At 49.3% G+C, this 26,977-nt stretch overlaps 1 protein-coding gene across 1 annotated transcript in view; it reads right to left on the bottom strand.

Annotated features, from left to right (window-relative positions):
• Positions 1-523: 523 nt before the first annotated feature.
• Positions 524-26,977, bottom strand: part of LOC101681600 (nodal modulator 1) — a 54,878-nt gene continuing 28,424 nt past the window's right edge. The window contains exons 17-31 of the mRNA XM_045071920.1: positions 26,574-26,637; positions 25,464-25,559; positions 22,714-22,932; positions 22,541-22,623; positions 21,303-21,462; positions 21,057-21,183; positions 19,448-19,561; positions 18,477-18,604; positions 16,971-17,112; positions 13,577-13,660; positions 12,273-12,383; positions 10,138-10,239; positions 8,563-8,682; positions 3,905-3,997; positions 524-1,170 (exon numbers count right to left, since the gene is read on the bottom strand). Of these exons, the coding sequence (XP_044927855.1) occupies positions 1,039-1,170; positions 3,905-3,997; positions 8,563-8,682; positions 10,138-10,239; positions 12,273-12,383; positions 13,577-13,660; positions 16,971-17,112; positions 18,477-18,604; positions 19,448-19,561; positions 21,057-21,183; positions 21,303-21,462; positions 22,541-22,623; positions 22,714-22,932; positions 25,464-25,559; positions 26,574-26,637 (1,775 nt within the window). The 3' untranslated portion in view covers positions 524-1,038. The remainder of the gene's footprint in view (positions 1,171-3,904; positions 3,998-8,562; positions 8,683-10,137; positions 10,240-12,272; positions 12,384-13,576; positions 13,661-16,970; positions 17,113-18,476; positions 18,605-19,447; positions 19,562-21,056; positions 21,184-21,302; positions 21,463-22,540; positions 22,624-22,713; positions 22,933-25,463; positions 25,560-26,573; positions 26,638-26,977) is intronic.

The raw sequence follows: 26,977 nt of genomic DNA on the forward strand, positions 1-26,977 counted from the left end.
CGTACAGATGCTAGCCCATACCACGCACTGGGGATACGATGAGAAACAAAGTAGACATGGTCTGGGCCTGAGTGTCGCCGACTCCCACCACCTTCGTATCCCCAGTGCCGGTCAGCCACGGTGCTCAGTGAACGCTGGGATTTCCTATGGATCCCTTACACAAACACGCAGGCTTCAAGCCTCACCTGTCTCACAGATGCATTTTGTTCAGTTTGTGTGTGTTTTAATAAACTGAATTGGTCACTAAAATTTTTAGTTTCACCCAAAACATGAACAGCAGATACATGAACGTGCCTTCTGACAGAGCACCGGAGAGCTGAGGCCCGATGCTCCAGCACCTTTAGAAAAGGTGGGCACAAGCCTCATGTTGCCACAAATCCTTCCCTCCCCCTTTTCTCCTACCACTGAAACCAGAGACAGCTGCCATGGGTCACTCCCCCTTGCCAAGCACTTTCCTGCCTCTCAAGGCAACAGTTTACGACCCCTGCTTTATGCCTGTGTCACCGAAGAGATACACCCAAGATGCACTACAACACACATGAACGGGGACTTTATTGATTTTTACCTCCTCACAAACCCTCCTAGTAGTAGCTACAGGCCGTGCGGTTTCCAGCAGGGATCGCAGACGCAGAGAGAAGTCAAAGGACAAGGTGAATCCAATAGGTCCTTCGTGAGTGGACCGAAACCTGTAGTTCACTGGAATTCCTGTAAACTGAATGCTAAAGATTAAGGGATACATTCTCACACCACTAGCACAGCTTAAATACTTTTTGACAAAAAATAATAATAATAAATTATCTTCAACTCAGAAAATAAATTGTGCTCAGCAGAGTGACAGGAGGGTCCATTCATTGCATTGCACCGAGGGGCTGGACAGCGGGGGACGGGGAGGGCAGAGCTCGGGCAGTGAGGGCCACGGTCTCGTGGGGCAGACGGCTCGAGCCGAGCTTGGTCGAATGCACACTTGACGCCAAAGGCAGGTGGCGGCCCCTTGGCAGTGGCCCGTCCCGACTGAGATGCACCTGCCCCTCTTCCTCCTCACGTCCGCCTTGTCTTCTGTTTCTTGGCTTGTCTCTTTGCATCTTCTGGGCCGCTATTGTCAGAGGCTGTCTGGCCAAGAGCTCGGACGCCCTGCAGTCGACTTGTCAGCTGCAACAGCAAGGGAATGAGCTAGAAAGAAAGACAGAGAGAGTGAGAGAGGGGGATGCTGGGAGAACACTTCTGCCCAGGGGGACACTGGAACCTCACACATCAGGGCACCTCCCTCTGTCCGGCCACCACCCAGGTTCCAGACAAAGCCGAGACCTTTAAATGGGGAGGGTCAGCAGAGACAGGGCCACGGAGCATTAAGGAAGATGTCACCAGAGGTTAATGGCCTTGAAAGGAGGCCTGGGATTTGACAAAGTACTGCACCCTTTCTTGATAAAAACCCTCAACAAAGTAGAGCTGGAGGGACCATACCTCAACATCATAAAAGCCACATATAAAAGACCCACAGCTGATATCGTCCTCACGAGGGAAAAACTGAAAGCTTTTCCTCTATGGGCAGGAACACGACAGGGATGTCCACTCTCACCACTTTTATTCAACATAGTACTGGAACTCTTAGCCAGAGTGATTGGACAACAAAAAAAGAAGAAAAGGCATATAAATTGGCAAAGAAGAAGTCAAAGTTACACTAGTCACAGATGACATGATATTCTACGTAGAAAACCTGAGCAACTCCATGACAAAATTCGTAGAACAGATACATGAATTCAGTAGAGTCAAAGGAAACAAAATCAATGCACAGAAATCCGTGGCCCTTCTATATGCCAACAATGAAGTAGCAGAAAGAGAAATCAAGGTATCTATTCCATTTACAATGGAATACAATGTACAATGGTTTTTTACAGAAACCCTAACATACCTAGGAATAAACCTAACCAAGGAGAAAAAAGACCTGTATCCTGAAAACTATAAAACACTTATGAAAGAAATTGAAGAGGACACAAAGAAATGGAAAAACATCCCATGCTCATGGATTGGAAGAACAAATATTGTTAAAATGTCTATACTACCTAAAGTAATCTCCACATTTAATGCAAACCCTATCAAAACACCACCAGCATTTCTCACAGAGCTGGGACAAACAATCCTAAAATTTGTTTAGAACCACAAAAGACCCTAAATAGCCAAAGCAATCCTGAAAAATAAAAGAAAAGCTAGAGGTGTCACAATTCCAGACTTCAAGCCGTATGACAAAGCTGTCATCATCAAGGCAGTACAGCACAAAAACAGACACACAGATCAATGGAACAGAATAGAGAGCAGAAAGGGACCCTCAATTCTATGGTCAGCTAATCCTTGGCAAAGCAGGCAAAAATGTCCCATGGGAAAAAGACAGCCTCTTCAACAAATGGTGTTAGGAAAATTGGACAATTACATGCAGAAGAATGAAACTGGACCATCCCCCCTACACCACACACAAAAATAAGCTCAGAATGGATGAAAGACCTAAATGTGAGATAGGAAAACAACAGAATCCTAGAGGAGAACACAGGCAGTAACGTCTTTGACTTCGGCTGCAGCAACTTCTTGCTGCACACGTCTCCACAGACAGGAGAAACAAGCAAAAATGAACTATTGGGACTTCCTCAGGATAAAAAGCTTCTGCACAGCAAAGGAAACAGTCAACAAAACGAAAAGGCAGCCTACGGGAGGGGAGAAGATATTTGCAAATGACGTATCTGCTAGAGGATTAGTATCTAAAAATCTATGAAGAACTTATCAAACTCAACACCCAAAAAACAAATACTTCAGTTGAGAAATGGGAAGAAGACATGAATAGACATTTCTCCAAAGAAGACATCCAGATGGCTAAGAGGCACACAGAAAGATGCTCAACACCGTTCATCATCAGGGACAGACAAATCGAAACTACAGTGAGGTATCCCCTCACACCAGTTGAATGGCTAAATTTAGCCCAGGGAACAACAGATGCTGGTGAGGATGTGGAGAAAGGGGAGCCCTCATGCACCACTGGTGGGAATGCAAACTGGTGCAGCCACCCTGGAGATGAGTTTGGAGGCTCCTCAGAAAGTTAAAAACTACCCTACAATCCAGCAATTGCACTACTAGGAATTTACCCAAAGGATACAGAAACACTGATTTGAAGGGGTGTGTGCACCCCTATGTCTATAGCAGCATTATCGACAATAGCCAAATTGCATAAGCACCCCAAGTGTCCATCAACTGATGAATGGTTAATTGCGTGTGTGCACATGCGCGCGCGCGCACATGCACATGCACACACACACACACACACACACACACACACACACACAGGAATACTACTCAGCCATCAAAAAGAATGAAATCCTGCCATCTGCAACAATGTGGATGGATCTAGAGAACAGAAGGCTAAAAGAAGTAAGTAAAAGAAACACCAATACCATATGATTTCACTCACATGCGGAACTGAAAAAACAAAACATATGCAAATGGAGAAAAAAAGAGAGGGAAAGGGAAACCAAGAAGCCGACTGGTCACCACAGAGAACACGCTAAGGGTTGCTGGATGGGAGGTGGGTGGGGGCTGGGGAAACGGGTGGTGGGGATTAAGGAGGCACTTGTGATCAGCACTGGCTGTTGTGTGCAACTGAGGAGTCACTAAATTCTACACCTGCAACTCCTATTACACTGTATATTAACTAACTAGAATTTAAATCAAAACTTGAAACATTAAAAAATAATAAAAATTTAAAATTTTAAAAAGAAAGATAGCAAAAGAAAGAAAGACAGGAAGCTGGGAGACGGGACTTGAGGCCTTCGCGTAACTTCCATAACACGCGACAGCTGCCGGTGGTGTGGGACAGCGCTCCCCCGCACACGGTGCTTTCTCACCAGGCCTCTGGGTTTCCTACCTTGTCGTGGTTGTAGCCGGCCAACAGGACAAGCAGCGTCAGAGGCAGGGCGATGTAGGACCCCTGTGCGATGTCTTGCTCAGGCAGTTTCCTCTGCAGACACCAAGAGAACTGTCACTGCTTTACACACTTGCCACTCCTGCAGCCCACACCCCCTCTCTCCCCACCGCACTGCTTCCGCCCACCCCGCTGGGAACCCAGGCACCCCGTGTGACCCAGCTCTTGCTCTCCACAAGCAGCAAGGGCAGTGACCGGGATACACTGTCAGGTGACTCTGCTCCCCACACTCTCCCGGCTTGCTCTGTGCCGCTCTGGGGCAGACCGAGGCCGGTAACCAGGCACGTTTCCTCCCCTACCCGAGGAAAGCAAGAGCTGTGGAGAGCAGGCCATCCCCGTGGCTGAGAAGGGCCACCTTGCGCAGAGCCCCAGCCACACACAGGGGCTCTTTCCTACAAGGGAGTACTGGGAACCAGGGGTGCTAGGCTCAGGTCCCCAGTGACAAAGGATATGGTCCCAGAGATTAATCCCCATGAGGAGAAGAGGCAGGCTGCCACCTGTGGCCTACTGGCCACTTGCTCCTTCTTCCAACAGAACCCCAACCTTCACCTGGGCCATCAGACTACACACACTTCCCAGCCTCCCTTGCAGCTAGGACAGCCGTGGAATTCGGCTAAGGCTACATGAACAAAAGTATTCCGTAACACATCCATGCCGTTCCCTAGAAGAGCAGTGGTATGTCCTCCCCTCCTGCCAGTCAGATGTGTCATCTGTGAGAAGGGGGAAGTGCCATGGGATGACAAAGCCCCAAGAGAGGGGGAGGCTGGGTCCCTAATACGTTGGGGCTTCCACACCATCCCGGGACTCCTCAGTCCTAGATACTGACAGAAGACAGAAACCTCCATCTTCCTAAGCCCCCATGAGATGCTGAGTCTCTGTACTGGCAAAGGAACCTGCACCCTAGCTCCCTCCACCCGCACAAAGGGAACAAATAAATGGAAATTTTCAGATAATTACAGAACAAATTAAGGGGACAGAGCACTGGTCCTCAAAGTGTGGTCCGGGAAAGCCCTTTCAGGGGATTTTTCAAGGTGAAACTATTTTCATGGCTATGCTAAGAAATCATGCGTCTTTTTCACTCTTGTTCTCAAACAACTGAACAGTGGACTATTCCAAAAGCTACATGATGACTTCGTCGCTCTGACAGCTCATGGAATATAATAGAGATCACACACACATAAACTAAAGCTCTCTTAGATTCTCAACAACTTTGAACACAGCAATAGTATCCTGTGACCAAAACATCTGAGAGCATCTGGGCTGGAGAATGACGATGGGGCCATTTTACCCGAGACGGTTGAGGCAGAATGGGATGGTCTCTTAAAAGTGGAAGAATCAGGGGCGCCTGGGTGGCTCAGTGGGTTAAAGCCTCTGCCTTTGGCTCAGGTCATGATCCCAGGGTCCTGGGATTGAGCCCCACATCGGGCTCTCGGCTCCGCAGAGAGCCTGCTTCCTCCTCTCTCTCCCTGCCTGCCTCTATTGCCTACTTGTAATCTCTGTCAAATAAATAAATAAAATCTTTAAAAAAAAAAAAAAAAAGGAAGAATCAGGGCAGGAGCAGATTTCCACCTCCCACTGCCTACTCCTGGATTATCCGACACGTCTTGGGTCCCAGCACCTTCTCCCCGGAAGTAAATACTTAATGGGGACACTGCAGAGGGATGCAGGCTTTTGGGTTTGGCCACGTGACCTTGGGCACTCATGGGAAGCCGCGGTTCATTCAGTCTTAAGTGGCCCTGATCCGAACAACACCCACGGCAGGGGAACATGAGGTTCAACGAGACCAGCTACGTAAAGTGCCAAGTAGTGCGTGAAATACTGAGTAAAAACATCAGTGAGGTGGCTCTCGGTCTGCACGTCAACAGAAGAGGAAAGCGGAGTGCTTACGTGTGCCCTCGTAAGCGCACAACACGGAGCCACCCGTCACCAGGCTGCAGTGTTCCAGACACCGCGGGATGTGAGACAAACCACGTCATTCTGAGTCCTGGCTTTGCTGATGAACCGCAGGGACGTTACTTATTCTCTCTGAGCTTCAGTCAAATGTGAGCAACGGCACAAGGTGTGCTGCGGGGATCAGCAGTGAATCCCCTGCATGGGCCCGGCAGGAGTAGGCACGCCCTGCACCTGTCACTTGGTGCCCTGGTCTCACATGCAACCAGGTGACAGACACATTTTTGGCCGCAGCTACGGGACATGGGGGCTGCCCGTGTTCCCCTGGATCCAGACGCCCCTGGGGGGCGTCTAGGGAATGTCAAAAACAGCCACCATCCGTGCCCTTCACGGGGACTGTCTGCTCTCCCAGGCCTGGCGATCTGCCTCCACAGGGACCAATAGTCCCTACATACTCATCTCTTTGGCACCTTCTAACCAGGTGTCCACCATGGACAGCAAGGAAAATGCTTCCTCCTGGAGTCATCAGCAAACTCTACTTCAGGTAAAATCCTATTTGCCAAGTAACTGAGCACAAGTCCCTTGTCAGAGACGCCCAGAAGGCAGCAGAAGAACTGTATTCAAATCATAGCTCTGTTGCGCACGAGCAGGTGACCAGGACGGCCCAGTCTCTCCTTGGGTCCCATCGACAGATGACGGAAAATAATTCTTTCTACCTCCCACCTAGGACAGTGTCGAAAAGCACAAAAGGGTACCGTGATTGCACATGGGAAAGATCACTTTGGAACTATTCTTCACACCCTACACAAGGAAAAACTCCAGATGGACAGAGATGGAAATGTACAAAAGGATACCATACACGTACCGGAGGAAAAAGAAATGCCTCTAAAATCTGGGAGTAGGGGAGACTTTCTGAACTAGGACTCAAAATTCAGAAGCAATGAAAAAAAAAGACTGACATATTTAACCTAAAAAATAAAATAAATGTTTGCATAATCAAAATGAAAAAACAAATTGGGAAAAAAATAGGTACAACATGTATCACAAAAGGGGGTGAGACTCCCTTTTTGACAAAGGGCTTCCAAAACAAATGAAAAAGACCAACAATCTAGAAAAACGTCAACCGTTTCCAGAAAGGGAACACAGAAGCGGTTCTTAACCACGTGGAAGGATGAGAAACGCAGGGGACAGCGGTGCGGAGATGCCATTTCTCATGTACCAGACTATGAACATTCTTCAGTCTGACCACACGCTCTGCTGGGGGAAGGGCTGCCATCATACACTGCTAGCGGGAATGCAAACCGGACAGCCCCACGGAGGGAAAGCAGCCCCGGCCAGCAAGATTCCAGATGCACTGACCCTGTGATCCTGCCCCTCTACTTCTCCGGGTCTGTTCCATAGACAGATTGACAAGCACTCAGACACACGCCTGCACAAAGGCAATCACTAACGGGTTATCTGGAACATCAGAAAACCAGCAGCAACGCGAACTTCCATCCAGCAGGGGCTAACTGAACGTACTGCGGAACAGCCACATGGAGGAGTGCTTTATAACGCAGCTGTTAAAAAGGAACAAGGAGTAGCTAAATATGGTCCTCTGCACACAGTTACCTTTTTAAAAAAATAGAATTCTGACTCTTCACGCTGAAAAGACCCACTGACAGTGACCAGTGCAGTAGCTCGGAGGCCAGACTTCTGTTTTATTGTAGCTCTGTGGGCTGTACTCTCACTGCCTCCCAAGTTCAGGATCAGTAGGTCTGAGGTTGGGCCCCGGAGCCCATTTTTAGGACTTCTGTGTGTGTAATCCTCAGGTGATTCTACTGCACGCCAGCTTTGGGAAGCGCTGATCTAAATAATCGTCTCATGAGTGTGTGGTTTGTTTGTCCTGTGGTTTTTTTAGTGTGTTTGACACATGATCCAATGAGGTCTACATATTGCAAGAGGCTGGTAAAATGAGCTAGTTCTGGGGCACCTGCGTGGCTCAGTGGGCTAAGCGTATGACTTTGGCTCAGATCATGATCTCATGGTCCTGGGATCGAGCCCCTCATCAGGCTGCCTGCTCAGTGGAAAATCTGCTTCTCCCTCTGTCTCTGCCCTCTCCCTGTTCATACTCTCTCAAATAAATAAAATCTTTGAAAAATAATTTTAAAAATAATAAAAATTTTGAAAACAAGCAAGTTTCTTTTAATCTACAAGTATCCCACCTATTTGTGCTGTTTTTTTCTCTCTCTTGCAATTTGTCGAATAAATCAGGTTCCAGGGGTTAATGTCCCCCAGTTTCCCACAACCTACACTTAGTTCACTACATCCCTGCAGCATCCTTTATAGGCTTGTGTCCTCTCTATTTCCTGTAAACTGGCACCTGGTTCTAGAAATCTGGGCAGGTCAGGGGTCCTGTGCCTCCTGCTGAAGGACCACAACACCCCAACCACAACAGAGCGGTGACCATTCTCCCAGAAAGTCACATCTGAGCCACTGACCTAAACACACTGTGTCCCCTCACTGACAGCTTCCCTCTCAAAGGGAACTGAAGACACCAGAACTCGAAAAAGTAGAAAAGCATCTAGAGAAATCCAGAATGCAAAAGGGACCTGAAGTTCAAACAGCCTTCAAACAGCTGCTCTCCCTCGCTAATAACCCGGCATGGGTCGTGCAGTTTTCCTTCTCTCGCCACCCTGATCGGCTGTTTCCAAACTCTCCCTTTTCCTTACCGTGGGATTAAAAATCAGGGTGATGTGTTTATGGTAGCCCACAGCCGTGAAAGAAACCTGAGGCAAGACGTAGTCATACTGGGATCTGGGGAGCGTTGAGTCCAACAGCACAACGTAGTTCTGTGCACAAGCAAAAGAATTCACTTTTACAAAAGACTTTCTGCGTTTAAAGAAACCCTTCGGTTTACACATCCAAACCAAGGTCGCTAACTTCAGAGCAGGAAGCTCAGTGGGCTATCCTATCAGTGACAGCCGATGTCCCCAGCATCTTGGAGATGGCATCTTCCGGTAAAGCTCTCAAAGCCTGGGGCATTACTGTATTAGCATATTCAACAACGACGACGTAACTGTGGTCCTTTGAGGATCTGACTTTATGAAACATAGAAAGTTATTACGAGCCACTTCTGATGAGGGAGATACACGATCCAACTGAGAAAGACTTCTTTCAATCCAAAATGAGGTTGACTTTTAAGGGACGGAACTTAAGTGGCTCATTAGCTGGCCGAGTTCTAAGAACACAGCATCTCTGGAATGATACCAGTGGTGGTCCCAGCCCTGCATGCGGAGCCCCAGTGGTGTGCTAGACGCCACGAGCACTACATGAGGCAGACACCTGCTCTGCTCTCAGCCACGGACAAGGTCAGGTTTACTGTTCCCATCTCACTATGGACGGTGAGCCCAGGGGGAGTCTGCCCCCAAAGCCCATGCTATTTCCACAGAGCTGTGCTGCCTACGATGGCGAGTGTAAAGGGCATCTTGAGAAATGGGGAACGACTCCAAGGGTCCATCGGAATCTATTTCATTATTTTACAGCCATTTCCTGTCTAAAAAGGGTCATAGTTTATGATCCCTGGAGCAGGTGGTAAGAAACCGGGCCAGAAAATGTCTTAGGTAGGTTCACTACTGATAAACCACATGCCAGGCCCACCAGGAAAGAACAGAATTCTTTACAAAGTTTGCTGTCACCATGACAACTGCAATAGCTTGTTCTGTCCAAATACAACTGATAATAAACATTCCATAAGCAGTATAAATGATGTCCACCATTAAGGGCTTAGCTAAATAAATTATAGCATTTCCTGTATTAAAGACTATTGTGCAACCACAAGAAACCATGTTACAAAGGTTTAAGCACAGGGAAAAGACTTCTGATATATTCTTCATTGAGAAGTACAGACTATACCGAACAATGTACAGAAGAGTCCCAGCCTTGCATTATTACAATAAATATACCTGTACATTTTTATTTACAGACACATAAGCACACAATGGAAAAAGACGAAAGGATACCCATCAGCACATGAAACCCCATAGGGGCTACTTCTAATTGATGGGAACATTTCTGGATGTCCCCTCCCCCACCAAAAATCTCCTGCATGGATGTATATGATTTTTTGTAAACAGATAAAGAGCCAATTAAGAAAACAAACTCTATAGAACCCAACCTCCTCTGATCAGAGAGCATGTCAACCATTTCTGCAAAGAGGTATTAGGAAGGAGAAAACTCCTTCCTTAAACACAGAAGCCGAGTTAGACGGAGATGCGGGCTGGAGCGCAGCCACCGATGTTAGTTACCTGGCCGTCTCTGAGCAGGGGTGGGAAGTGGAAGAAGAGCGACTGGCCCAGGGAAACCGTCTGGATCGGGTTGTCAAGGTTTTCACTTTTGTAAAGCTTTACCTGAAGAGCAGAAAACAAAGCAGGGCGTGCTTTCGAAATGAAAACACAATCAACATTTCATTTCAAATACTTCATTTCTTCCTCAGGATGGCCTAGCTCTTGGCAGAGAGAAGGATCTTTGGGAACGCAGATATCTGAGAGAGAAACCTCCCACCCCCGGCCAGCATACATAATTCCTTTGATCACCTGAGACTCCTAGTTCCATGACCTGCATAGAAATGTTAAGATTTTAAAATCGATTGTGGCAACTTAGGTTAATGTTTAAGATGGTAACAGTTAATATAACGACAAGAGTAAAAGGAAGTTTCTACTACAGCTATGAACGCTGGGGAAGCAAGAGGCACTCTGCACACATGCCGTCACTAACACTGGCTCTGAAGGGCATCATTGTTACCGTAGGGAGGCCCCGAGACTGTACCTCCTAAAGTTCCACAATTTGCACATGGTGGCACCTGGGGCTCAAGCCACATCACTGAAGGTCAGGCGCCACCCAGCATGGCCTCTCCACATGCTGGACCCTCAACTCCACCAGTACTCCTTAAGCTCAAAACATTCCTTTCGCATCAGCTTGCCTAAGCTGCTTCCAGGAGTTCAGTCCTGTTTCTAGCCTTTCTCTCTGGCCTGTCCTCATTGTCACTACTGCGAGAAATGAGACAGGCAAAGGAGGGACAGTCCTGGCTGATGCTGATGGCTATAGGGGCTCCGCCCAGCACCTGCCAAAGGAGGAAGCCAGAGACGCCCCTCCCCAGGGCCAAGTAGACACCTGTATACAGAACACACGAGTCACAAGGCGTTTTCCTAAAATAAAAGTCACAGACTGGAGACCAGGGGTCACATCCAAGACCATGTATGCATTCGTGTGCCCTATATGGTGTTCCGAGCAAATGTGAGCTCACTGGCCATGTTTAAAAAAACAGATGATTTCAGGTAACTCTAATTTCCAGCCTCTCTGGGAAATTGGGAGGTGACCCCACCGTGAGCCAGGACTCCAATAGGACAACAATCACACGGAGACGTGCCATCCCTTCCTGTCTGCTACAGTTTGTCCCACAGCCCACCCAGCCCGCTTTGCTCTGGCCCTGCCCTTCTGGTCCCCACAGGCAACATGCTTGTTAAGCTGGAAGGAAGAGGAAGCTCAGAGGGGAGTTAAAACCTCAGTGCATGTTCTCACCCAAGCCAAACACGCCATCGTGTATAAAATTACAACCATCTCTGAAAAACACACTCCTGTGGCAATTCACGGACATTTCTGAAGGGATACTAGAGCAGGGTATAAACATTTCCTTAACGGCACACAAGGAGATTTGGTCAGGAGCTGAAGATATCTTGAGAGGGCGCAGAGTCTCAGCTCTTGCCTTTCACAGCAGAGGAACCATGGTCTACAAGAGCAGAGTGACTGCCCGTGGCGGCAGGGTCAGCAGGACGCGGCTCAGACTGCCCGATACTAGTCCCCCACACCCCACTGCCTCCACCAGGGACAGAATTTTAAGAGTTACAAGGCTCAGGCGCGGGGGTGGCTCACTGGGTTAAGCCTCTGCCTTCAGCTCAGGTCATGATCACAGGGTCCTGGGATCGAGCATCACATTGGGCTCTCTGCTTAGCGGGGAGTCTGCTTCCCGCTCCCCGCGCCTGCCTCTCTGCTTACTTGTGATCTCTATCAAATAAATAAATAAATAATCTAAAAAAAAAAAAAAAAAAGAAAAGAAAGAAAGAAAAATCCTGCTTAAAAAAATTTTTTAAAAATAATATAGAATAAAAATTACAAGGCTCTCTGCCTTAAAATTACCTCTCCGCCATTAGGCTGCTACCACAATGCTTCCAAAGACTTATTCTGTAGCTAAACAAACAGTTATCTCTAAGTACGAAGCCTTTCTCCCCAGGCCATCAGCAAGCACTCTCCCAGGCACATGCTGGGATCTCAACCTCAGCCCTCATCACCTCTCGCGGGTGCTGGGCAGGTCTACATATCCTGCTCCTACTCTTCTCAGAGCCAAAAAGAATGCAGAAATTTCACCGTAAAAAGCTGGCCTTACCCATAATGTAGGGAGATACTCGGAGGAAGTGATCACATTTCCACTTAAGTCAAATTGATTGATCTGCCGGAAAACTATAATGCTCACATCATCGATGTCATTATTGCCAACCTAGAAAGAGATCAGGAACAATGTTGGTGGCAACGAAGCCGGGAGAGGAACTTCTACTCTAGTGGGTGACATCCCAGGTGCTGTTTCATAGCAAACTTCACTATTCAGTTGTCTACACCGAAGTCCAAGGGCACAAACTGGTAGTAGGAAGTGGGGCTACAGCGAGCCCACGACACGTTCTGTTGGACTAGCACAGAACGTTTTTTCCTAAGTTTCCATTATTTGCCAACAATTTAAAGATAAACTGCATACACATAAAAAGCCAGGTTTTCCAGCCTCTCTTGGAACCTGAGACAGATGTGTTTGCCTGGCGGCCATCAGCAGGGGCTGAGGCACAACTGCCCCACGGGTAGGTGTGTGCCCCTCCCGTCGGTCCCTTTCTCTGTATCTGCCAGGCCGTGGTCTTCATGACTTTCCGTGACCCTGCACTTAGCCACTGTGGCAGGGAAACACGTGACTGTAAGATGCTGCCCTCACAGCCATTTAAAATGCCAGATGCCATAAAGACATCAAGAAAATCCACTTCTTATCCAGATGGTCCTAAATGGCGCACCCCTCTCCTGGCACCTCATAACCGTCATGCCTACTGCCACCTAACCAAGCCACCACGAGGCAGCATGTCCCACCCCTGCCATCCCATCCAAACCCTCCAGTCAAGCAAATGAAAGTCACTCCATGGGAGAAAAGCTTCACTTCACATGATTCCTGGGCTCCTTCCTGTGACCTGGAGGGAGAGCTGCCTCTTTAGGGACCAATAAGCTAAGTCGTGACCCAGAATAGCAAGAGATTCCGCCCACCTAAAAACACAGTCATCTGGATATAAGAAAATCGGGGGCCCTGCCACCAATTAAGCCCATGCTGTCTTTATTACCCTCCCTTGATCTCAAATGCCACCTCGACCTTGAGGTCCTCAACTTGGAGAATAATGATCCGAGTTTGCCAGGGTCGGGGGGAGAGTGAGGAGGCAACTGCTCAGACTTCTCTGGATTCAGGACAGCGATGCTGCTCACTAAAACCCTGCAGGAGACGCTGCTTGTGAAGATGACACCGTTCTAAGAGGACCCTTAATCGGGCCCCGGAGCTCCCCGCCTCAGCAGAGGAAAGGCAGCCACCCAGGGGAGCCCTAAAGTGTTTCTGATCGGGGGAGAAGAACTCATAGTGTTCTCCGTCCGCCACAGGGTTTCGTGCCTTACCGTGATGACCCGGTGGTGGGGGAGGGCCCGCTCGATGTGGTCGTTGCCTTCTGCCTTGAGCTGCACATGGTACACACATCCCGGCTGCAAGCAAAGTCAGGCGTCAGGTGTCTAGAGGGGCCTACTGCCCGAACCTCACCCAAGCCTGCTCCAACAGCAGGCCCGCAACATAACCACGCCGCCATGCCTACCCCACCTCCGGTCCCTGTCTGCGGCCTGTTAACCTTCTTAAGAGTCCCTTTTAGAAATACCCTGTAGAAGAAACATCTATCTGGAGGTCTGTAGTTCCTTCAAGCTCCAAGAAAAATTAGATGTGGCTTCCTGCTTCAAAGCTGCTAAGCACAATATGCTTATTCTGATAAAATCAGTCTCCCTGGATGTCCCACCCCACCCCCACTCCACACCACACCCCCCACGCTCCCCTCTCCCCACCTGCATTTACACTCAGAGGGGCATCACCCATGATACTCCCAAATGCTCACCACGGACATGACTTATGCCAAGTGAGATCTGAGAATTTCCTTCTTAGAAAAATCAGTTCTCAAACCTTTTATTCTCTTGCTCAATTTTACATGCGGACACAAAGTTTACCAAAGAAATCATCATTCTAAGATGCTTTTCAAGGAACCGATTCCCGATCAATGGCACAACTGAGCCGCTCACAGGTTAGGATCTAAAGCACTGGGCCGAGTTCCGAGGCGTCTATATGCAGCTAACAGGGGACAACCCTAAGATCTAATCATTGATTTTTAAACTAGCATGGATAAAAAGGTTCTGGTCTCCTAAAATACTGTGTGCTTTGATAGCTATAGGGTGTGTTTTTTCTCTTTTAAGATTCTGACTGTCTGGATACGTTCCTTGAGCTATTTCATAATGAGCACATGGCACCTTTACAAAGACAATAAAGCCATTACTTTTTTTAAAACTGAGAACAAATTTATGATTGCCGGTAGACACATTCATCGACTTTACAGCTCAGTGAGGGCTGGCAGTACTGGGTTCAGCTCAAAAGAGCCATTTGTGCCCTAGAGAGGAAGGGACGTGAGGAGTCACCTGGGCAGAAAAGGGACTGCCCAGTCCTCCTGCGCCTGGGTCACTGGGAGCCAGGCAGCTGATCCACCCCAACCGGCCCCCTCCTCACTCGAGGCCCAGGCTGATGGACTTGGGGATTTGCCCTCATCCCTTGGCAGTGGAATCGAGTGTCGCAGCTTCTCGCTCAAGGTGAAATGGATGAACGAGTCCCGACTGGGGCCGGGAAAGCTCCAACAAGGGATCTCTAGCCTGGTGTCCTCCGGGAGACTGGCAAACTTGATCCCAAACACTGGATGAGGAATGGCCCAGGATGTCCCCCAGAATTGTGGCCTGGCACAGGCCAGGGTAATTCTAAAAACTACCAAGAGCGCTAATAAATTACCACATATTAAAAGGAGGAGGAGGAGTGTGTCTTTAGAGCATCAATTAAAACAGAAATCTACTGCACCGGAAAAGGAAACTAGCTCTCTGTGGTTTAATTACACAAAACGTGTTAAGCTGGTGAGTTTAGAAGAGCACGTCCGGGCCAGCAAGACGCAGGAAGAACCAAGAAGGGGATGTAGATTTTGTGTTCCCGCAACCGTGAGAGTGAAGCAGGCCAAGAACACAGAGTCCACCCAGGGTAAGGGAAGCTCACCTAAGCTCGACCTACACAGGCACCCACCAGACCCCTTCTCAAGCTGCTGGCCCACAAAGCTACAAACCAAGACCTGAGCTGGCAGTGTGGATGAGGGCCCTCTTTGGGGGAAGCCGTGTGTGTCGACGCTGTCAATTACTCACTGAGTCCCAGTGCCCGACTGCCACGTGTGCCAGAAACACCGACTTACTTAGCACCCACGGCCGAGCTCTGAGGTGGACCTCACTCTCATCCTTGTCTTACAGATGATGAAGGAGACACAGAAAGGACAAACCCCTTGCCTGAACGTAAATAGCTAAGCGATGACGGAGGCGGGGTTCACACCTAGGCAGCTGAGAGCAGAAGGGTGTCCGTGCAGCCAGCAAATGACGGAATTGCAAAGACTGGGCCTGCACTGGCCTCATGAGGCCAAGCACCTGACTGCCACTAGCGGAGGCCTCTCTCCTACCCTGGCTGCAGTGGCTGGAGACTACAGTCTCCCGCCTGTGTGTTCTCAGAACCACTGCACAGGAAGGCAGGGGCCTGGAGGCCACGTGTTCCTAGGGGGCAGGGCTCCCCCCAAACACAGAGCAGGGGACAGCGAGAAAGGAGCATTGCGGTAAGACTTGTGCAGACTCGAAGCCTGGCAAGGTAGCGGTCATCTTGATGGCTCTGCTGAGAACATGCCATGAGAACATGGAATGGAGTGATGCACAGAGCCCACCCAGTTCGTGTGCATCCAGCCGGACCATCAGAATTCCAGTCCTCGGCACAGCCAGGAAGACCCCGCCAAGTCCATTCTCCTCCACCCCAAGCTCACCAGGCAACCTTCCGACCTGCCTCCCAGGTACCCCAGTATGTGACCCTGGGATGCTTTTTGTTTGGGGGCAAGAACAGCCTTGTCCCAACTAAATATCTAAATAAACCGGGAACCTGGCTGACATTTCAGCTCAGATGATCTGGGCAAACAGGAGCCTGCTGCGAAACTGTGCGTGCCTGTCCATGCGGGCAGCTAGGAGTATCCTGTATGTGAGAGTGAAAACCCGGGGAAGGGGCCCAGTGCAGTGGGTGCGGTCCAACCTACACTCAGACAGCGACCACGCAGGATATGGGTAATGTCTGCCGAATGAGCAAGCACATGAGCACAGACTGAGGAAGCACCAGAAACCCTGAACCGAACATTGCAACTGAGCCTCCAAAAGGAAAAATGAGCTGGTTGTTTGACCCACACAAAAAAGTTGTGTGTTTGTGGGGGTTTTTTCTTCTTAATTACTTGTTGACACCTAAAAATCAGGAGCTTTCACATGGAAATCTGAACTTCTGACTTGTCTTTTGACAATTCAAATGATCTGGCAGTGCCTGCCCTCTGGGCTTCACCACAGTCCTCACCACTCCCTAGTGCACACCCAGCATCCTCCGCTCCAGCCATTCACATGCCTCTTCCGGCCCCACAGACGTTTGGTCTGAGCGCCCTGGCCTAGGCCACAACCACCCAATACCAGGCAAAAGCTCCAGCAGACCCACCGTTTTCCTACTGTATTTGGCCACAAAACCCCAACCCAATGTGTGAGCTCAATGAGAGGTAAACTGTGCCAGGTAAGACAGGGACTAGGAGGATTCTAGAGCCCTAACTCCCCAACCCTAAGCCCCTTGCCCAGCCCATTCATACCAGTCTTGGGGGCACCACAAGACACCTCTGCACACAGTGTGAAAGGACCCACTAACAAAAAACGTCCCAAGTCTCACCAGCAATCCACGTAATCTGAACTTCCCGTCCTCATCTGTCACGGTGTCTTCTCCATAAATACTACAATCATTCTGTCCCACTGCCTCCACGGCTACACCCTGCTCCGGTTCTCCGTTTAGAGAAGAAACAGTCCCGTAGCAACTAGAGTGACAAGAGAAGACACAGACCATGGTTAAGTCCCATGGTTTTCTGAAGCACATGAAGGATCTGCAGTCAAGTGTCCTGCGTTTACCAGCAATTTACGGTGTGCTGAACAGTCCAGAGAGAACTGTCACTGGTGACCCAGGCAATTCAGTCCAGGCTGGGTCACTTCTGGATCCAGCCTTCCTGCCCGAAGGCTTGAGCCAGCCAGAAGACTGTCATCAATGGCTCTTCTTTACACGTTTGAAGGAATGCTCCAGAAAATTACAATTAAAAAGGGCTAAGCCGGGCGCCTGTGTGGCTCAGTGGGTTAAGCCGCTGCCTTCGGCTCAGGTCATGATCTCCGGGTCTTGGGATCGAGTCCCGCATCGAGCTCTCTGCTCAGCAGAGAGCCTGTTCCCTCTCTCTCTCTGCCTGCCTCTCCATCTACTTGTGATTTCTCTGTCAAATAAATAAATAAAATCTTTAAAAAAAAAAAAAAAAGGGCTAAGCCTTGGGGCTCCTGGGGTGGCTCAGTGGGTTAAGCCTCTGCCTTCCACTCGGGTCATGATCTCAGGGTCCTGGGATCGAGCCCCACATCCGGCTCTCTGCTCAGCGGGGAGCCTGCTTCCCTCCCCTCTCTCTCTGCCTGCCGCTCTGCCTACTTGCGATCTCTGTCAAATAAATAAATAAATAAAAAGAGCTAAGCCTTAATTTATTCCACCTGGTCTTATTTTCATTAAGTTGTATTTTAAATAATGAAGCATCCCATGAAACGGAATCAGTTTCTCTCTTGTTCCACATACTCATTTGAAAACGGCCCATTTTTCCTCAACTTTCTGATTAATCAGTCTTTATCTCAAGTGCTTCCGTGTACCTTTACAAATACATAAGTGTGGTGTGTGTACACGTGTCTATACTTATAGCTCCATTGGGCTAACATAGCTGACCCACAGTGTATCGTCTATGCCTACCAGCATTTGTGCAAACCATCTTCTCTGAAACACTGGAAAATGTGAGTGGCCGAGAGACAAGGAATGGAGGAAAACTTAACACTTCTTCCTCTCTCCAACATCTGGAGGCCTTACTCAAGTGAGTTCATTTCCTCCTTCTTAAAATTTAATTCGAGTTTCAAGCCCTTCTAAAAATCAAACTTTTAAGCAACTAAATGGGCTCGCTCAGACCAATTTCAAAATAGGAACTTTGTGACGGAATCACTAATTTGAGGAATTTGAAAAAATAGGCAGCAGTTAACACTCTCTGGACTTGCTCTCTTATCTCCTGTGACTCCCGAACAGGGGGAGGTGGGGATCCCAGGAAACAGAGGCCTGAGTGGGACTCCCCAGCCCAGGCTTGGGCGACCAGGGAGCAGGTGGGCCGCTTACCTGTAGGCCGTTCGGTAGCCGGTGACGGTGATCTTCAAGTTCTGTCCCTCCTGCACCTCGATCATTTGCGAGGACGGCTCGAACCGGAATTCCTTCATCATGGGTTTGAAGTAGTACTGGCCAGGGCTCTGCCGAGAGGAAGCCCAAACTGAGTCTCTGCTGCCACCTCTAGGTGTGGCTGAACCGGGGACACTAAAGGCATCAGGGACAGGGATGTGGCCACCAGAGCTCTGGCACTTCCCGCACAGACAGAAACAGTGACTCTAACTCCCCTTTAAATGGGTTATAGTGACAACAATGACAACAGAATTGGGCAGAATTAGGTGCCCACGGTACCTCTGTGAAGTAGCAACCAACCTGAATTTTATCAAGAAACTAAGGCTCAGAGAGGTCGAGTAGCTTCCCTGCGATGACCCAGCAAGGAAGCCCCGGAGGGAAGATTCAAAGCTGCCTCACTGCCTGCGGGCAACGTCCCTGCAGCGGTCGCTTTATTCCCACAACTCACAGAACGGCCTATGAACGTACACTTCTAGAGGCCCCACCGGCCAGGGCCCCGGACACCATCTCGTGGGAGACGGGGCTATCCTCCCACCATGCGGACCACAGTCTGCAGAAGAAACACAAGCTAACCCCCAAATGAGCCTCGGCATTGTCAACAACGTGACGCCGTGGTCTAGCAGAGGGATGCCGAGGACAGGAGCCGCTGCGGCCACGGTAATTAATTACACTGTCGTCGTGACAAGCCGGCGGCCGGAAGACAAGACGCGCCGGCGGAGGGAACATGAATCAGCAACATTAAGTTCTAGTAAGAGCAATACTCTAATTACGGCTGGTCCCCTAAGAAACGTAAAACACTCCACACCGGGGCTCTGTTCTCACGTTGTCAAGCACCACAGAAGTCACGCAGGCCGTTCCCCAAGCTCTTGGGGAGGGGGGCTAACTGGCGGGCGCTAAACCACAGGTCACCTTACCAGGTTGGAGAAAGTCAGAATGCCATTGTCCTGAGTCAAGAGGTTGGAACGGAACACACCACCGCTGAGGGACAAGAGGACCCCGGGGAGGGGCTGGTCGTCTTCGGCCTTTATCTGGGGGCGAGAAGGGAAAGCAAGAGCAACGTAGACTCCCATTCCCCACTGAAGACGACGTTTCAAAAGTCAAGAGGCATCTCTTCTGGGTTGTGTTTCTTTCATCGTGATCTGCTGGGGGACAGAACGTCTACTCTTTGACCTCAGGGGTAACTCCTGTTAAGAGTCTGGCATGCAGTCTTCCAGAATTGCCTCTGTGCCCACACGAGTGTGTAAACACCACAGGCTAGTGTTGACTGACAGGCAAGTTCACGGCAGGGGAGAGGGGAGGGCAGGTGGACGGAGCACAGGACCCTGCCACACGTCCCTGCACCCCACCCCACCCCTTCTCCCCGACCACTGGTTCTGACTTCCCGCACTGCCAGGCCACACACGCCTGTGCACTGTGTCCTCACGCACAGCACCCTAAAGCAGGGGGTGGCCGACCGCGGCACACAGACCGGCAACCTACTTTTGCAACAGAAAAGGAGGAACCATCAAAGCGTCCCAAAACAGGTGTATCTTTGTGCACTTGTGATTTCCTCTATTACTAGGGGAATGGCCGGGACATCATGCCCTCTGAATTCAAAATGATGCCACCATACTGTACACCGAAGTGACGGGAGCCACCTCCAGTTCCATGAATCATCCATGCCCAGGGCCCTACACACGATCCAAAAAATGGCCATTGTCTGAAGCACTGCGAATCTAACCTAAAACTCAGTGTTTCTCCCCTAACTTCCTTTCCATCTGGTGAAGTTGAGTGCTGCTCCTATGTTTACTAGTCACTTGGATGACTTCTGCAAATTGCTTTTTCCTAAACTTTGCTGTTCTTTTTTCTATGGGGTTTGCCATTTTCTTACAGATTTTAGCAGTTCCTGATAATCCAGGGTATTTCTTATGGCTCAACAATTCTTCCCAGTTGGAATGTCTTTTGATATACTTTAAAATGCATCCTGCACAAGAGAATTTGAAATTTGTACGAGAGGTCATCTGTACTGCTTTTCCTTGAACCTCTATGTTGAAAAGAACCACACTCAAGGACCTTGAGACTGGACTCTGGGCTCCACACGGCATATTTCTTCCCAAGAAGAATGGAGGGAAGAGAGAATGACCTCAAATACCACTCAAGGAACATTCTCTCCTTTTACACACAGCACAGTTAAGGGTGAGAGCTTGAAACCCTTGCCAAAAGGTACACAAACAAGCTAAAGTCAACAGGTCTCCAAATTATACCGGGTGGAAGGAAGCCCCCGAAAAGGGAACACTCTGTATGATTCCAGCTGTGTAAACTCTAGAAAACGCAAACTAACCCACTAGTGACAAAGAGCAGGTCAGATCAGCAGGAGGGGTGCAGCGGGGCGGGGCGGTACAAGGAAACTCAGTGGCGTGGCAGACTGTCACTGTTTTCAAGGGTGTACCCATGTGCTAAAATAATCAAATTTTAGGCTTTATGTGCAGTTTACTGTATGTCAATTATTATACCTCAATAAAACCACTTTTTAAAACGTGTTACCTCAAAGCTGACGCCGGCCAAAGCATACGCCTTAAAGTCTCCTATGGTTCCTTCCACCGCAGTCAAAACATAGCCTTCCTTCTGCGAGGACACAGTGTACTCCAGGTCGCTGTGCAGGGGCCCCACACTGGACAAAAGCAAGGAGATGCCAGGTGGCTGTGTGTCACACCTGCGCGAGGCCTCATCAGCCCCGGAGCCTGGGCTCTCCACCAGGTCTCAAGCAAATACTTCTTCAGCAGGCCTTACCTATAGGCGCCTCTGTCATCAGTGAAGACTGTGATCAGGGGTGAGCTCGCCCCCTTTTCACTGATGACGATCTCGACTCCCTCCAACTCTGGGTGGATCTGGCCTTCCAGAAACAAGCCAGCTTTCCCATGGATCTCAATCAGCTTTCCTGGGCAGCTTTCTAAACAGAGAAGAAACAGAAGAATGGGACCTAGCTGTCGTGGGAGGGGGCATTCTGGCTGGGGGCTTCCCACTAAAGAGGGGCCTGAAATGGAGGTATCTGAAGCTAGCTCCAAATAAGGTTGTTTAACATTTAACAGAAACCACAAGAATCAGGGAACCCATGCCTCTATCCTTGAAAGGCCTTGCTCAATGACTGGGAATGTCAGCAGATAAATCTGACAAAGGCTGGGTTCTTACTACCCCTCTCTCTGTTGTCACAAGGCCTTTCTGGCAGGTAAGAGGCTATGCAACTGGACCTGAGGTAGGAGTTCACTCCAAATGGGCTGCCCGCAGGGAAGTCCCGCTATTCAGTACACCCTCCTTCCAAACACAGATCACGTCAAAGCCCAGGACCTAAAGAACCCATAACATTAGACAAAACGATCAGTGGGCCCCTGGGTGGCTCAGTCGGTTAAGCCGCTGCCTTCAGCTCAAGTCATGATCTCAGGGTCCTGGGATCGAGCCCCACATCGGGCCCCCTGCTTAGCAAGGAGCCTGTTTCCCTCTCCCCCTCTGCCTGCCTCTCTGCCTACTTATGATCTCTCTCTCTCTCTCCGTATCAAATACATAAATAAAATCTTAAAAAAAAAAAAAAAAAGAGGAAATGATCAGAAGCCAAAATACAAATATTCCACCAGCCATAATTCTAATTGTCTGAAGAAAACCCTCGCTCACCCCTACCAACAAGTATTAACACCACGAAGAGTTCAGACATCTGGTGGCGAATGCTCACATTTCTGTAAGCAACGGCTTTGTTTTTCACCTGCCTTTTGGTGGCAAACTAAAAATGCAGGGAAGACAGTGGGTAGTCCTTCTCCAGAACGATGGCCCAAGTTCTAATAACCAGAGTCACTTTCATCGACAAAGACCTTCCATTCACTCACTCACTCGCCAAGCAGTCACAGCTCTGTGCCAAAGGGGATTTCAGAAGCTGTACAGAGACGGTTTCATGAGAACAAATACACAGAAATGTTTTTAAATGCAGGTCAAGGAACGGCTGCAGAGACGGGTCGCTGGCTCCCCGAGTGGACGCTTACCTCCACTGACAGTGGCTTCCATGGAAGGCGGGTAGAAGAGCAGCTCTTTGGACGACGGTGTGACAGTGATTTTCTCTCCAGACCTAAAACAATGAAAATAATTCCATGCAGCTGGTGCTGCCCTCCGTTAGGAAGGCGATCAGAACGGAGGGCAGTGGAGAGCGCGAGCTTACCGCGCCCAGTAGGAGAAGTCATAGGAGAAGGGGCCCTGGAGCTCCTCTACCATCTCCTGGACGGGGGGCTTGGTCCTCCCTTCCCCCACATCCTGCTTGCCGCTCTTCTCCCGCTCCTGCCTGCGGCTCTCAATCTCGGCCAGCTGCTGCTCCCTCCGCAGCTCCTGCGCAGACTTCAGGGGGCCTAGGACCAAGGCGGGTTCACTGTCAATGGAAGATCTGGAAGAAAGGAAGGAGCCGCCCAGAGCAGGTGGTCACTTATCCCTGCAGTCGGTGGCAATCTGACATTTCAACAAGGAGTCATCCACAAGTGAAAAAGCCAACCCCCTTATAAGGCCACCACAGTGGCACACTCCAGTTCAGTTTCGAACATACCAATCATTTCTTAAAAGAATAAAAACTGAACTTCTTTATGATGGCAGCAGATCTAGGAGCTCTCGGCTGGGATGAAGTACTTCTGACTTGAAGAAAGTGTCAGATTTCCCGTAGGATGTGCAAGTCTTTGCACACCACCATCTTTTTTCATTCAACCCTAACCGAGAACACTCTGCTAGAGAACCGGTGCGCTGGACAGAAGACATTCCCTGACTGTGTGGAATCCGCATTCCAGTGGGAAGAGGCAGAGGGCAAACAGAAAATGATGTCAGGTAAGCACAAGAAAAAAACAAAGCAGCATGGAAGGATAGAGTGCTGGGAACATGGGGGTGCTGTTCTTCATTGGGCTCCCTGGTGAAGGAGCATGGTGGGCAAGAAAATAGCAAGTTCAAAGCCATTGGAGCCTGGGAGGGTGCTTTCTTGGGGAGACAGCCAGAAGACAGAGGTGGCCTGGGAAGAGGGACCCAGGGAAGAACCAGAGGGGTCAGAGGGTCACCGTGGAGCAGGTGTCAGAGTAGGGCTTTGCAAGCCTTGTTGTAAACCTGATTCCACTTGGGGTGGGACGGAGAGCCACTGGAGCTACAGGCAAAGGCATGACATGATCTCTACTTCAAAAGGATGAACTCTGCCTTCTGCATGGAAAACACACCGTCATGAAGCAAGAACGCAGACAGGCCAGGGACGATGGCTGTAGCCACGATCCAGACAAGAGAGAGTATGTAGGCAAAGTGCTGAGAAGGGACAAGATGGCAGGCATCTTTCACTGTACGGCCAAGGATCTGCGCATGGACTGGTTGGGTATGGGACGCGGGAGAAGGAAGAGTCTAGGACCATCTTGAGAGAGACAAAGACTGGGTCTGTGGAGGGCAACAACCAGGAGTCCAGTGTGGGACACAGTGAGCACAAGAGCCCTGGGAGGGATCCAGGCAGCCATGTCCCGCCGGTACATGCATCTCATACAATCCCCAGCACAAGCAAATGAAACAAAACACCCTCTGAGGTTACAAAAATGGATTCAATAAAGACTGAAAATAAGAGAAGACAGGGTCATGACTGGTAAGAACATGAATTTCTAGTCCCACCAGTTAATTGCTACTTTCCAAGCAGGAGAATAGCAAAAGGCGCTATTCCAGCACCGGGCACAGTTCTGGGTCTGCAAGAAATACTCCCAAGTCCATCTCCGAGACACCTGGCTCCCCTGAGGGATGTGGGGCCCTTCAATCCACTCTCCTCCTGACCCCACTGCTCGGTGCATTGCCACATCCTGTCGGTTCTATCTGCTCAACAGCCCTCCCGGCCGCCCACTGCCCCCCAGCCCACTACCATCTGTCTGGCTGAACCCCCATCAGCGCCTACCGGGACTCCTGCCTCAAGGGATGTCCACCCGTGGGCTGCTTCTACTTGTTCACTCAGCAGCCAGTGGGAGCTTTTTGAAGCAAAAAGTCACCCCCCTACTTAAAACACATCCTAGTGTCCCTGGGATAAAGCAAAGACCCTTAACACGGGCTGGGGCTACTGGCCTGCCTCCCCTGCGGGTCCCCCCAATCCTCACAGGGCCCAATACAAAGCCCTCATAGCAGGTGCAATGTAACAGTTCTGTGTGCAACACCTGGTCAACTGTCCGTGTCCCCTGTGGCTTCTAAGTCCCACATATGCAGGGGCTGGCCCTGAACACCAAAGACTCTCCACAAACACTTTCGGCATAGGAGGACAAGTAGAAAAGGCAGTGGACAGAGAGATGGAGACACAGTTAAGAAGGTCACTTAAGGTAAGGAGGGGAAAAGTTACTCAGGTTTCCATTCTATCTCACAAAGATAGTCACATGGCCAAAATTCTCCCATTTCTTGAGAAAATTAGGGTGTTAGACGCACCTTGCCACACTGTAAAATTTCTCTCAAAGATGACGTTCGCATGAACCTGACCCTCGGTGAAGGACTGCCTTTCATAGACCTTCTCCCTCATGATCCTTCATAAATCAGGTGCCATCTCTACTTGCCCAGCCTTCAAGAAACGGTCTCAAGAAAAACAGGCAATTTCTCTGAATTTCCTAAAACACTTGAAATATAGCGAACAAGGTAGAGAATTTTTTCCCCCTTAGCTGAGCCAGGAAGTGTAAAGGGTTCAAACAGAAATTTAAGGCACAGAAACGAGCTGTCAGAAGGCTCTTCCTCAATCCACAGTTAATTCCGGAATCATAAAAGGAGAGATCAAGGCTATGGTGAATTTACGGCTATGTTGTGTAAGAGGAAAGGCCGTCTGTACACAAACCCAGAGATAAGAAATCAAAAATAATTTCCAGAGTGTCTGCTGGAGAAGTCCCCGGGCCTCGTCCACCACCCCACTGTGCTCAGGCCACCGCAGAGCACGAGTCTTACTTGATCGTCACAGTGACATCCATCATTTTGTCAGTAGTGATAGTTCCAAGGACATGGTGGCGAATGGCTGTCAACGTCAAGATACTAGGTGACGACCTATAAATCAAAGAGAGAAGAAAACACCAGTAACATCACCTAGTTGTTCTCAAAGGATCAGAGACACACCCTTTATGGGCAACCGTTTGGACCCTGAAATATACTACACAGAATTGCTCTAAGTTTCGGGTGAGGTACTCCTGACATGCCTATCAGTGTTTTAAAGAATAAACTAGGGGCGCCTGGGAGCTCAGTGGGTTAGACCTCTGCCCTCGGCTTGAGTCATGATCTCAGGGTCCTGGGATTAAGCCCTACATCAGGCTCTGTGCTCAGCGGAGAGCCTGCTTCTTCCTCTCTCTCTCTCTCTCTGCCTGCCTCTCTGCCTACTTGTGATCTCTCTCTGTCAAATAAATAAATAAAATCTTTAAAAAAGAAAGAAAGAAAGAATAAACTAATTTTCTACTCCAAAATTTGACACCTCCAATTCCCAGTGAAACCCTCCAGCGTTTTTAAGAAATGTAAAAATGGGAGTCTGGAGTTTGAGAAACTCCCATCAGTGAAGGCTAGAGGATTTAACCAAGAAAGTTACGCCACTTGAAAACTTCAGCCTTCCGTCCTGGGTTTATAGAATTTCAAGGAAAGAGATCTCAACTCCATTTACTCAATAATTTATCCAAGTGTCAGGGGGCCTGGGTGGCTCAGTCAGTGAAGCACCCGACTCTTGATTTCGGCTCAGGCCATGATCTCAGGGTCATTAGATTGAGCCCAGTGTGGGGCTCTGCATTGGACATGAAGTCTGCTTAGGATTCTGTCTCTCCCTCTGCCCTTCCCCATATTCTGCTTACACTCTCACTCTCTTTCTAAAAATAATAACAACAACAACAACAATAATTTATCTAAGTGTCTTAAAATCCTTACGTGGAAATTCTTTTTTTTAATACCTAATTTTACCTCTCCCAGAAAAAATACAGAAAAAAATCTCCTTTTGGTTTTCAGAAATAACTGAAGAAGAGGTGCGCGCCCACTCTCCTCCAGAGGCTCACACACACCACAGGCGGTGACCACCCAGCTTACGTGTCGTAGGTGTAGAACGCTTGCTCAAACCGGTGGCAGGAGCGAGGGGTCACCTTGTACACACCTGCAGCCAGGAAATCAGAAGTCACGTTCAGAGGAGGGTGTCTATCACCCTGGGCATGTCCAGCACTGAAAATCTACAGGCAGCACCTCTCACTCGAACACAAAACACACAGCAGATGTACAGTAATGAGATCCCAGATGCCTTTTCCGCTGCCTCTGGCTGCTTCTTCACAACGACCTGGTCCATTTCCTGACCCCTCACAAGCTCAGGATTTCATTTTCCATAACTGAACAGCTCACATTAGTTTCAACTGCCCAGACCAAGCTAACAGGGATGTGCACACGGAGAACAGGAAACACGTTTCTACCATTTCTACCACAAGTGAGACCGAGAATTTTCC

Source organism: Mustela putorius, unplaced genomic scaffold, assembly GCF_011764305.1.
Source record: "Mustela putorius furo isolate JIRA1106 unplaced genomic scaffold, ASM1176430v1.1 tig00004007_pilon_pilon_pilon, whole genome shotgun sequence".
In the NCBI taxonomy this organism is placed as follows: Eukaryota; Metazoa; Chordata; class Mammalia; order Carnivora; family Mustelidae; genus Mustela; species Mustela putorius.